Raw genomic sequence first — 13,737 nt, forward strand, 5'->3', positions numbered from 1 at the left:
TAATAGGAGGTCTTAATGGGTCTCTGCTCTTATCTTTAAAATTTTGAAAATAGAGAAACAATGAAAAATATCAAAATTAGGCTTTGTAGTAATTTCATGGTTAGAAAGTAGCCTACTAAGAAAAAATTGCAGTGTCCTTGATATATTGTTTTTCCTGTCGTAATTCGATCTGTCTTTGTATAATGCAGTCATTGATAAGTGGTTCTTATACAGTTGTAAACAATATTGAAATGAGCTAACAACTTTGTCTCGTGTAATCTCGTAAGTAATAACCGAAACAGATCCAATTTACTCATTACTTTTAACACTGGGAACTTAAAAACGCATGTCTAAAGAGATATTCTTCTTAAGTATACTCTTTTTCTTTTTTCATTCCTTCTACATTTTCCTTTGTAGATTTGTATATGTTGCACTATTTTGACAAATTCTTTTTTAATAATTATTTATTAACATCTACTATTTTCTTTTTTGTGAAGGTATGATTCGTGATGAAACTCAAAGTTACCCATTATGTATTCATATTGAATCTATGTTGTTGATGGTCTGTGTATTCGCGTGGACGCTGGAAGAAATCATCATTAGAAGAAGAAGAAGAAGGAACAAAAAATCCGCTGAAGAAAATGTAGCTTAACTTATAAAACCTAATTCTACGTGAGTAACTAGAAGTTTTTTAGTGGAAATGAGTAGATGTTCTGAGAACTACTCTATTCAGCATTCCAAAGAAGTGAGTTTACTTGAGATTTATAGTACGTATGATGCGGTACTGACTCGTCGGTGAATATAACAAATACATTGTTAAATGCTATGTTATATATAATAACCAAAGAAAATATTTTCACAAGGAATTATCTTATATTGCCAAAACATATGATGTAACAATATAAAAATATGTAATGTATTGTTTAGTAATATAAAAAAATAAAAGATGTACAATTAGATGATCCTTTAAAAGCATACCAATTGAAGTATTTTCAGTTGTGAATTAATATTTAAGCGCCAAGATGAATGTCTCGTTTTATTGAGATAAACGTTTGTTCACAATGTCTGTGTGCAGTATTCATTCCACACGATACTCTCATTTATGTTCCTTTTTTGAAGTGCTTTGGTTTGATGATCGTTGAAAATATCTGCAGAAAGTGACAGTAATATATCGATACATTTAGATCAAGGATGTTATAAAATAGAAGATCTGCCTATATGTATCTTCAACTTATTACCTCAGTGAAGCCAAAACATAACTCAGCATCGACACAACTGAGCCTGATTGGCTACACTCGTTCCTGCCATGAATTTTGGCTCAAAACATTGCGATCTTATTGGCCGGAATGGGCAGAGTAGGGGTGGCAAAACTGTAACGTATGGCTTCACAATTTTGTTGTATAGGCAGACCCTCTATCTTGTAACATCCTTGAATTAGATGGACTTTCTCCCTTAAACATTTTTTTTTTAATTTCGTATGCCATTCATGAACCCAGCACTTACCTCTTGTACTAGTGGGTATAATTTAGTCATTAAACAATGATAAGTGAGAAAACATAGAAGTATAGACACATATATAAAGAATCTACTTAGATAGTTAGATATTTTCAATTCTATACAACACACTACCCATTCTGCATTATGATCTCTCGTGTTCACTTGTTAATGATGCTCAAGTTCTATTTTTCAACCTATATATAAATTGAATTACTTCTCCAAAATTGTTCCCATCAACAACTAGATAGTAGATACAATGACAAAAGTGTATGAAGAGGCTACAAGGAAATATGAAATCTTGAATACCTTATATAATTTTAAACCTATTTAATAGATCTTTAAATATACTTTTGTTATGTAATTATAATATTAAGGAAATGCAAGCAGCAGTGACAAATATTAAAATACAAGGCTTTTAAGCTATTTCAGTCTTCTTTATTCTTTCTTTTTAATTTTCCTACTGTCCTTTACACGAACTTACAGTTACAGTACTACTGTTACAAATATGTTTTATGTGTTATTGTCAAGAGAAAGTTGTTAAGTATCAGGAGCAACTTTTGAATATTGTCTTATGAAAGGTGACAAGAATATTAACTAAAAAAAAAAAAAAAAAAAAAAAAAAAAAAAAAAAAAAAAAAAAACAGGTCGTCGAGATTGTGTTCTTAATGTTGCTTTATTATGTGTGGAGGTTCCGGAGTACGAGTGAGGTTTAATAGCCTTCCCATCCAACATAACAAAATATTGACCGAGAAACAAATAAATGTTGTAATTAGCATAACCCTGTTCCACAAGTAAGATTTTTGTTTTCATATTTTCCTATAAAATAGTTTACTGTAACTGGCCTTCAACATTAACGAACGCTTTGAAAACAAATGGTTAAGAGCAAAAGATACTAAAGCATCAAATGTGAGATTTTTTATATGAGTTACTTGAAAAGATCTTAGAATGGTCGAGTTTTTATGTGAAACATTGAAAAACTCTTAGCAAATCTATTTGCTATTTATATGGTAATATAGCACGATCGTTTAGTTCGTTATCATCCTTTTCATATTTTATATAATGTCTAGAGAGCAAGTACATAGGACACTTCAGGAACACCACACATCTAATTACAAAGCATAAATAGTAAAAATACAGAGTTATTATAAATGATTCATCAGTTTATAAAACACTGTGTATTTAGAAGTACAAGACTACAAAGATGAATGGTACATGGTAAGATATACAGTGGAATCTCGTTAATTCGAACTTGGATAATTCGAAATATTGGATAATTCGAACAGAAGTCCATTCCCCTTGAAAACTGTAATGAAAACAATAATAAAAAATCGTGGATAAATCGAACTTTTGAACCTATGTTTTGGATACTTCGAAGTAAATGGAGTTGAAAATTTTTAATATTGGGCAGATGTAAAGAGAGAAATACAGTTTTAACGTGTTTTCAGTTATCCAGATGCAGCCGTAGGGAAGAGTAATACAAAAATAAATAGAAAATCTATGTAATGATAAAGATGAAGATGAGTTGGGGAAGAAGTAAAGATAGAGAACGTGTGCCAATCTCATCTTGTTTCAGAATTGGTTGAAAATTTAAGATGAATTATTGATAAAGTCAACCAAATGTTATTAATATCGTATTCCACACAATACATGAAGTTCAAGAATTATTGACCGTACAAAAACAATCAAATTTAAGCAAATGAGGTTTACGACTTCTTAAAAGTGAGAACAGAATATTCAAATTGTTACTGGTATTTAATTGTTTGGGCTATTCATTGTATGTTGTAGTGTTGTACGTTAATATATTTTCCATTGTACATGTAGTTTTAATTATGTGGAGTCAATATCGTTTGTTAGTTTGCGGTATTCGATCACGCAAATAATAAGCTGCTTTAAAGGTAAAGTCTACACCATATGAATATGTTTTTGATGCACAGTGCTTTGGTTGTTTGTTGTTATATATGTGAAAATGAATGTTGTTGGATAATTCGAATTTTGGATAATTCGAAGTTTTTTCGTGTCCCCTTGGACTTCGAATTAAAAAGAGTCCACTGTATATACTTACCAAGTTTTAAGTACATGCTACCAGTAGCGTAGAGTGCTATGAGACATTGAGACACTGTCTACCCTTTCAAATTAAAAGAACACAGCTTTAGAATTTCCTTATTAATAAGAACTAATATACATTTCATGTTGAAGAAAAATAGAGAAATAATAGGGTCAGCGATAGCTTTTTTTTTTTGTTGTTTTGTTTGATCGTGCTTGCGCGCGGAAGGTAAATAAGGCAAAATGAATGCACCCCAACTCAAAACCGAGAAGTGAATATTACCAGTATATTACTATGACTATATACATACATACAAATAAACTTAAAGTATAGGCTATGCCTAAAATCAAAATAATTTTCAAGACATAAATAATCCAAATGTATTCAAGTTCAAGCAATACTCCTTGATTGACAATACTCTTTGAGTTGTCATATAATCAATCGGTTCTTAGAACCCGTACTCAATATAATATAAAATCTACTTACATACATATGCATATACTCTACTTACATACAAGAATCCAATATTTTAGCCAAATGTTCTCAATTCCATATTATATAAACACGCTATTCGATCTTAATCTCGGTCTATAGTATTAATTTATACAAATTTCATGATTCAATCAATCACCAAATTATCTAAGATACACTTCAACGACCTAACGGTCCACTGAAATAAGCAATATTGTGGTGCATAAATAAAACACTGGGTAAAACTGCAGAATGAAACACTGAAGAATCAAAAGATAAAAAGGAAAAATGTGAATAAAAGTAAAAGAATCTATGGTAACAATTGGTTAATTGTTTACTGTTAAGTATTAACATATGTAACACTGAATATAGATTGCTGAGTATACATTGTTGTTGTGTACTGTTAACTTGTAGACTACAGATATTTTTTAAATATATATCTACAGAAAGCAAAATAGAAAATTATACAGATTAAATCAAAAGTCTGGACACGGTGGAATTACTCGAGAACTGAACTTCGGAGCGAAAAACCAAAAAACACTTGATTAGTAATATTAAAAAAACTATCTGATGAATATGAAACTATGAAGTAATATTAAAAAAAACAAACTCGACCCTCTAGACCCACCCCCTGGGGGCTGGGGTGGGGTCAACTTTGAAATTTCAAATTGAAACCCCAATTTTTGATTTCAGATTTGGATTCTACGGCCCAAACTATGTAAGGTTTCATCAACACTTTTCCGTCGATGCATAATATGGCGCTATAATCGGCGAAAGTAAATTAACTGTTTGGGGTGAAAAAGAAAGATATTTTGCTGCTGCTAGCCCGAGAATCGTTACCAACAGATCCGTCACCGTTAAAGACCTGCCACTTATAAACGAATCGTTCAGGTGAACGACGCTTTAACATGTGAATGTACGAACAAACCTGCAATCCCATCCCAATGTTGCAATCCCATGTCATGTGTCACTAAATGTGTTATAATTCACAAATCCATACATTGCATGTGAGAAGAGAAAACAATAATGAAACGAATAACACACACACACAGGTATCACTTCTTTTACAAATACTCCACTATAATACCGAAATTACAGGTTACGCCTATAACCTTCGCCATATCTATCCCGAACGAAAGTTCGATCAACGTACTTAAGAGGCCTCCATGCCACGAAATTAAGGTGGTCCATACGTACGAGTTAAAATGTGCATTCTGCTAACACAATGCTCTTTAGTGGTAACTCCTTTAGTTTCGAAATTATATTGGAACGACAGAATCAAATCTTGTCTAGGGTTTGATGTGATCAATTTGTTGACATGACAAAACATTACAATGTAGCAGGAATAAAGAAATTAGTCTCAATTAACCCTTACATGCAAATTCTGATTCTTCAATAATACGTGAAGGTTTCCATTTGAGATTTGACAGTTGCACGCAGCCTACTTTCAGGTGGTGGAGGTGGGAATGAACTGTTCACTGGATGGGATTGTTCATCACATATTAAATATGATTTGTTGCATTTTCCAATCGCTGATGTCTTGCGAATTGTGTGATTTTGATTTTTCAAGTTTAAATCCAACGCTACTATCAAGCCTATAATCCGAAGTTCACTTAATTCCAGCGATTAGAGGGCCAGGTCACGAATCGATAAAACAAATCAATGCATGCATATTTTGGAGGTAGCGTAGAATCCAACTCTGCAACACAAATTTGGGTCCCCATTTCAAATGTCTATCTTGCGCCCCGCTACATCCCAGGAGGTGGGAATCAAGTTTCGTATCATTGGATAGCTTTTTAACGGTTTGAGCAAACCCGTAGCCTGTTGGTTAGACCGCTCGTCTTTCGCGAACCTGGTCAAGGGTCCAATCCCCGCTGGGAGCTCAACCCCATGAGCAAAACTCCGTTTTGGCCAACCGCGTACTTTTCGGCGGGCCGAATCCGTCGGGCGTCGTGGCTCCGATTTTGTTCCGAACAAAACCCGCCTCAGAGCCACCGTGGTTGAGTGATGGCTGCCGCCATATTGTCAGCGTTGAGACCCCATTGCCGTGAGGCTCCAGTCTTGTAGTCGACGGAGCCGCTGATGGCCTGACTACGTTACGCACCATTTGTGTATCCAGCACCTGTTTTTTTCTTTTTTAAAAAATGGAATAAATAGATTTCTTTATGTGTAATGTGTTACCTGTAACTCATTAAAGCAAATAAACATTTTACAAAGTGTAGATGAAATTTTTCCCCTTCCCCTTCCTCTCGTACTTGTAACTACAGTATCATGTATCTACCAACTGAGCTAAATCGCCAACTAAACTAAATGCGCGGGAACGCTATCCCTAGTTGCTGACACGTCGAGTTTTCTTTACTTGCGTATATTCACACTTTAACCTGCAGTAGTATTAATAAGGGCGAAAATTAAATTTATTGTGATCGTCTGTATTTCTAAACGTCATTTAGTAGGAATGTAATCGAGACGAAACGAGACGAGATTTCAGAAAGTCTCGTCTTGTCTCGCAGATTCAAAATTATAGTAGATATTAATATACTATAATAATAATAATAATAATAATAATAATAATAATAATAATAATAATAATAATAATAATAATAATAATAATAATAATAATAATAATAATAATAATAATAAGAAGAAGAAGAAGAAGAAGAAGAGAAAGAAGGAGGAGAAGGGGAGAAAGAGGAAGAAGAAAAAGAATTCCATAATAATTTCACCCATCTAAAACTATGCGAGACCGACGGGTGAGACTACTCGCGCGAGACTTACTGAGGTCTCGTCTCACACAAGTCTAATTAAAGATCATATATTAAGTTATCCTGATTTCGCCATTACAGCGCCACGTCACACAGCGACAACGATGTTTCGACTAAATCTTATACAGGTTTGTGCGCAGAATCCGACTCTGCAATAAGAAATAAAAGCTTCCATTTCAAATGTTTCAGCTAACCCCACCTAGCGGTAGGGTGCGGGATCGTGTTCGGTACCATTGAATAACTTTTTTGATCCGACGCGTATTTCTCAAAATACTGCACCGTGTACAGACGGTCGGAGCTAATATCAAGCTCATGTACGAAGAAGGGAGCATCTAATTTTGCTGATTACAGCGCGATATCACACATCGACGAAAAAGTTTTGATTATACTTACATTATTTGGGATGTAGTCTCCGAATCTTCAATAAAACATTGGAGTTTCCATTTGAAAAATCAATGCCCCCCCCCCCCCCCCCGCTCCTTTCCAGAATGTGGGTGTAGAGTGTTGCGTTTGATATCATCGGATAGCTTCTTGAAACATATTAAATACGTTTATTTTTATTTTTTTGCGCTTTTTTGATCAGAAGTGTATTTCTCCAATTACTCCACCGTGGCCAGACTTTTGGTTCACCTGTTATTTCAAACATAAATTAACTTGACAGTTACAGGCTATTTTTGACAATTTCACACCATTCGAACATTTACACGTTATAGGACCAATTCTACATTATCCTGATATCTTTTAATCGTCAGATAAGATAACACTGGTCGCAGTGGTCATGTGTTATTTTGTGTAAGATGAGATCTACTGCCGCGATAAGGTTGGATCATTCCGATAGTTCATCCTTATCAGAGAATGGCACATTCGACCCTAATGAATGTCATATTTTAGCGATTAGAAAACTGTTATATCAATACATTTTCATCTCAAACACAGAAGTCAAAAAACACCATAGTGCAATAAGCAGATACTTCAATAGCTATACTTTTCTTTAATTTTCTCTTTAATTTTAATTGTTTTTTTTTCTTGTCCTCTACTCGCTGCTTTTGAATTTTCTGGTTTGCAACACTGATACTGCCCGAAGCCCGAATGAAGAAGGTGTGCCTTCCTCTGTGTATTCTGTCTCTGTGTAGTGTGTTTCTATCCAGTAACAAGAAGGAACAGAGAAGTGAACCAGTGACAATGAACGAGAACAGATGTCGGAAATACTACCAAGCTCATGAACAAAATTGGGGCATTTACGGGCCATTTATTTTCCCCGATTACTGCGCCATATTATGCATCGACGGGAAAGTGTTGATGAAACCTTACATAGTTTGGGCCGCTAAATCCAAATCTGCAATCAAAAATTGGGGTTTCCATTTGAAATTTCAAAGTTGACCCAACCTCAGCCCTCAGGGGGTGAGTCCAGAGGGTCGAGTTAGGTTTCATCAGATAGTTTTTTAATACTACTAAACACGTGTTCTTTTTGGTTTTTCGATCCAAAGTTCAGTTCTCGAGTAATTCCACCGTGTCCAGACTTTTGATTCACTCTGTATATATTAATGGATAATAATTTGATTCTTATTCCGATCTCTTGCGAAACTTTGTATTATGACCTTCATGCCAATCAGTGTTGAGGTGGTTGACTTACTTTCGATTTGAGTCACTAGGCGATAGAATATTAACTGAAAACAGCTAGCTGACCAATAGAAAATCATACAGTGTAAAAGTTTACATTCTGTACCTGAATGAGATATATTCAACTACTTGTCTGATAGCAAGAGTCAGGAAGTAGTTTTCTTATAATGAATAAAATTAAATGTATCTGAGAAATCTACTTACTTCAGATCATGGTAATGAGCTGTTAATATTGGAAAATCGACAATATTATGAAATACTACTTGAAAAATAAAAGCTTATTTTTTTAATATTTTTGGTTAAATACATTTTCCGACAACACATGATTTTGAAACATAGGTATTTAGATAGAAATCAGAAGACGTGCTCAGCTTTCAAATTCATGCATACACCAATGGAAAGTTGATAGATTTCTAGCTACGTAGTTTTAAATGTTGTTGAGGGACACAGTGGCTTAAACTCTCACCTCTAGTTTGATCACAGGCCATGTGAATTTGTGGTGAACAACATCTGTCCATGGGTTTTCTCGAGGTTTTCCCGTATGCTCGTACATTCTTATTCCACCAATTATATCATGAATTACCACCTGTCTCATTTAGGCTTAAAGGCATAATCGTAGGACGTAAAACTAAAAATTTCATTTCATTTAAATATTGAATAAAATATTTCATTCATTTAATACTTTCGCCAACTTACGCAATATCTTTGTACAGGTGCGATTTTTATTATTATTACAAGGAATTTTCAAGAACGAACTATCGATTCTGACAGTCTGTCGCTGTAATAGGATTTTATAGGATGTTGGCAGAAGAGAAATGTCTCGATAAATAAGTTTTATCGCTTTTCTTGTAAACTGGAAAAATTATTCTTTCCACTCTTGTGACAATTCCTTCTTGTTCCAGATAAGGAGAATGAGTTTGTGTATCTTGTTTTACAATTTTCCCCATCCATCTAAAATTAACTCAGCTGAAATTTCGTCTATAACCGAATATTTGCATTTCTTTAACTTCTTTTAGCAATTTCTATTTCTCTTCAGTTAGGCTCTGGCTTATATGGTTCTGCTGGGTGTATGTTACTTATAAAGCTCGTAATTATTCATATTTTTGTTATATTATTAATTCAGCAATGCAAGTAAAAGTTTTTTTTTGGGGGTCAGAATATAGGATATCAATTGCACTGTGAAATGTTCAATAGAATAAATAAAACATTGTGTACTATTCACGATTAACAGAAAAATGTAAATGTCATGTTCTGTACAATTTCGTAATAAATAATTAAAATTCCGTACCTGTTTATTTTACTCCACAAATTGTTCTGTTATTATGTTTCATATAAAACTACTATCTTTTTACTTTATAATTTGATGACTAACGTAAGGCTTTAGAGCTGGTTAAGTCAACAGGTTTAAGTGTTTTCAGCTATAGAGACTCTTTTATTACATTTTATTCGCTAAAGTTGCATTTCGTATATTTGGTTTTCGTCCCCTGACAGTAGATAGTTTCATTTCGTGCTCTGAACCAGTTTGAACATCTGCAGTAGTATAATCTCGTCTACTCTCTGCTGGAGGCTATGTGGTTTATTTTGAATTATGGTCACGTTAAGTCATGATTCACCACCACAGTATTCTCCTTTTTGTTCCATTTTATAAGATCTTTAAACTTCTTATTTACTATATAATGTATAATTCAGAATAACATTCGAATAGGTTATAATATTAGCTATATATTGAATTATAAATAGCTCTCTATGTATTTGATTTATTGTAGTCTTGTATATGCATCGTGGTGCATACTTTCACAATACGCGTTAGGCTGATAAGTATTCTTTTTAAGCAAATGAATTTATTCTATGTGCATAAATGATTTAAATAAGCCTAAATTTAGGGATAGACCTACCCAGTTAACAGAATGATTCAATTTAAAATTAATTTCCTTAAATAAAATATATTTTATTGTATGAGAAATGTTCAGAAGCTTATTGTAGTTAGTAGTTATGGCTACTATCGAGGTAGAACCTAGGATCCAGTTCCAATAGCTATTGGCTATCGTACATTAACGGCCTGATACTTTGTCTTCGTTTTGAAAATATCACTAAAAATTTTAATTGTATTTTAATCATACAAACTGTTGGCCATCCCACTCGATGAAGAAATACGGTTACTCTTATGCGCATTATACGTTATAGACATAATACTAGAGCAAAATATGATTTCAATATACTTGAAACCTATTATTGAAGGGGAAAATACGATGGTTTTCCATATCCTATTTTTTTATTTCCATATAATAATTAAAACCTTTCCTTTGAAAGAAAGAGATAATAAAACACTCCTCATACTATTTTTATTATGCGATTAAGGTTATGCGCTCAGACCTTAACATTGCTAGTAGCTAGGTAAAGGTGCCAAGCTGAGTTGATTAATTTCAGTTTAACACTTTTATCTTCATTTTCAAGCTATATGCAGCACGAAATCATAATTGGACGTAGAGTGCGAACTACATAATCTCCAACTGGAAATGGAGTTAAGGAAAAACACTTCGGTTTGGGGTTCTCCTGAACATAAGAAGAACCATAGTATGGTTTCATACTCTCATATCTGAGCTCCTTCGTCCTATATAGCTAGCGTACACGTCCTTGGTGCCAGCGATACTCATGTTGTTGAGATCTTATGTTAAACTGTATGTTCTCGTCTCTTGTTAATTGTTTCATTTTTTTCGGAAATACATTACATTCTCTAAGAAGAAAGAATGAATAGGATATTTTAATAATAATAATAATAATAATAATAATAATAATAATAATAATAATAATAATAATAATAATAATAATAATAATAATAATAATGTTACTATGTAGAACCACGTGACATATTTATAAGAGATGTTTCGTAAAGGATGTTAGACGCAACTATCCATTGCGTAAAAGTTGGTAGCGTCGTGGGTACTAACAGTTTATATTGTAGCGCGATGATGTCCAAATACTGCCCAGCTCATAAGTCTGATTAATTAAATTTTACAATCGTGATTTTACACAAACTGAGAAAATGCACAACTAAGAGCAAACGGTTTGTTAGATTTCTGTAATAAATTCAAATCATCTTTCTTTTTTACACAAGAAGTGATCATAAATTCAACTGGAAATACAGGGTGAAGCAAAAGTCCAGCACCATCTTTTTATTTTTGAAACGGCTTGAGAATTATGACGAAACTTTGGATGGTGCTGTTTGGCATCCTGATGGCCATCTTGAAATCCGCCATTTTGAATTGAGGTCCAATATTTCAAATGGGAGGGGTCATACAACATCATTTTAGGTTAGAATTTTACCAGAAATACGAATCTGAAGTTATGTTTCACCTAAGTACTTGGCAGGAGAAAATACACCACTTGACGATGCAGAGTAAGTTGAAGAAAGGAAACACACTCACTACTGCCATTCTCACACCTACCAAGACAACGATGTGAACAGCACGACATCTGCCGAGCAACTGACCACTGAACTAACATGAACACTCCTGTCGAGCTTCCTCTGAAGAAATATAACTGAATTTCGAAGACAATGATATTCAAATCCGTTGCAAATTTTTCCTCCATTCTCTTTTTCATTTATTAAGATGTCTTATTACACTTAAAGCAAGAAATAACATATCTAAACATTTTTTCTCGATTGTAAACGTTGGCTTAGGGGTTCGAACCTGGCATCTTTTGCTTAATGTTTTCGAAGATACCTGAAGTTGGACTTCGAAATATTTAGATCAAAACAGTCATAATTAATGTGCTCTTTTCTTTTGGAATTGGGTGTACAGTGGCATAGCTCTATTAGGACTGTAAAGGGTGTACAAGTATGAGATACTTGTGCTTTATTCTGGAATTTTTAATAAAACGTAGGAATGAGATAGCACATATTGTTATCCATATAGTGTGGTAGTGGTCTATAAGTTGCTTAGACAATATAACCTTAAATCGTAGATGATAGATTTTCTGAAACTCATGAAATATACAGTGACCTACCGCTACTTTTTGAAGAAGACATTGAGCTGACGTGAGGGGTACGGGGTACAGTAGGCCCACTCGCCAGATGATGACAGAAATTTCACTCCACCAATCAGTGTGATGCCTGTGTGTAGAACGAGGAAGGCCAACGATATATGAGATTTTGACAGCGGCCAGACTGTGATGGCCAAATGGCTGGGAACGAACATCCCCGAAACTGTGCTACTTGTCGGGTGTTAGCGAGCTGCTATGGTTAGTGTCTGCCAAAGGTAGAAAAATGATGGTAAAATCAACACTAAACTACAAGACATAGGGCGGCCATACATCCTTAGAAATGCGAGAGGTCGGAGACTATCGAAGTTCATATAACGTGATTGGGTGCAAACTGTGACACAAGTAACAGCATATTTTACCAGACTTTAACAATGAACAAAATACCAAAACACAATGTGTTCTCTTAGCACACAGTTCACTGTACACTGGCAGGTATGGGCCTCCACAGCAGACATCCCAGAGGAGTACTAATGTTAACCCCACGGCATCATCGATAACGACTGGAATGGGGACGTGCCCATCGTCATTGTACCACAGAGCAATTGCACAACGTTGCATGGTCTGATTCAATACTGCCCTCATCACATCGTTAGCGGGTTAGAATCCGTCGCCTTGCAGGGAACAACTGCTCGAGAAGTTCATAGTAGGATGACGACAAGTCAGTGGTGAGTTCGATATAATTGGGGGACCTTCATTTGGTGATCCACGGGCCCGGTAGTTCCTGTATAGGGCACCATAACAGATCCCAGTTATCGGCAGGTCATTGCAGATCAGGTACAACACATCCATGACGTTCATGTTTCAAGCTAGGAATGGCATCTTTCAGCAGAATAGCGTTCCTTGTTATAAGGTCAACACTGCGTTGTAGTGGTTCGATGAGCATCGTGGTGAATCTCAAACGCTACGCTGGCCTCCGAACTAGCTCGATCTTAACTCAATATTTGGAATGTCATTGAATATCAGATCCGAGCTCATTGATCCCTTCTGCGAAATATACAAGAGTTAAACGATTTGTGTACAAATGTGGTGCGCCAAACCATCATCCACCTACCAGGGTCTGATTGCTTCCATGCCAAATGACATTGCGTCTGTCCTGCGAGCCAAAGGTAAGCATACCAAATACTAGGTAGTAGGTTATAATGTTGTGGCTGGTTAGTGGCGCACAAATAATTATTTAACGTAAGAATATTTATTTTTAAATAAAACAGTTCTCATTGCATATTGATATGATCATGTCCATAAATAATTTGATGGAGTGTGTATCTCTTTGTAAAAAGAAAAAAATGAAAAGAAAGAAAAATTATTTCTGGGAAGACTTGT

The 13,737-nt window shown here is 34.6% G+C and overlaps 1 protein-coding gene across 1 annotated transcript in view; it reads left to right on the forward strand.

Annotated features, from left to right (window-relative positions):
- The window catches only part of LOC145680883 (monocarboxylate transporter 9-like), a 114,790-nt gene extending 105,134 nt beyond the window's left edge, over positions 1-9,656 (forward strand). Inside the window, exon 7 of the mRNA XM_081752031.1 lies at positions 477-9,656. Within this exon, the coding sequence (XP_081608157.1) occupies positions 477-631 (155 nt within the window). The 3' untranslated portion in view covers positions 632-9,656. The remainder of the gene's footprint in view (positions 1-476) is intronic.
- Positions 9,657-13,737: the final 4,081 nt, after the last annotated feature.

Source organism: Thermobia domestica, chromosome 3, assembly GCF_964235325.1.
Source record: "Thermobia domestica chromosome 3, izTheDome1.hap1.1, whole genome shotgun sequence".
Lineage (NCBI taxonomy): Eukaryota > Metazoa > Arthropoda > Insecta > Zygentoma > Lepismatidae > Thermobia > Thermobia domestica.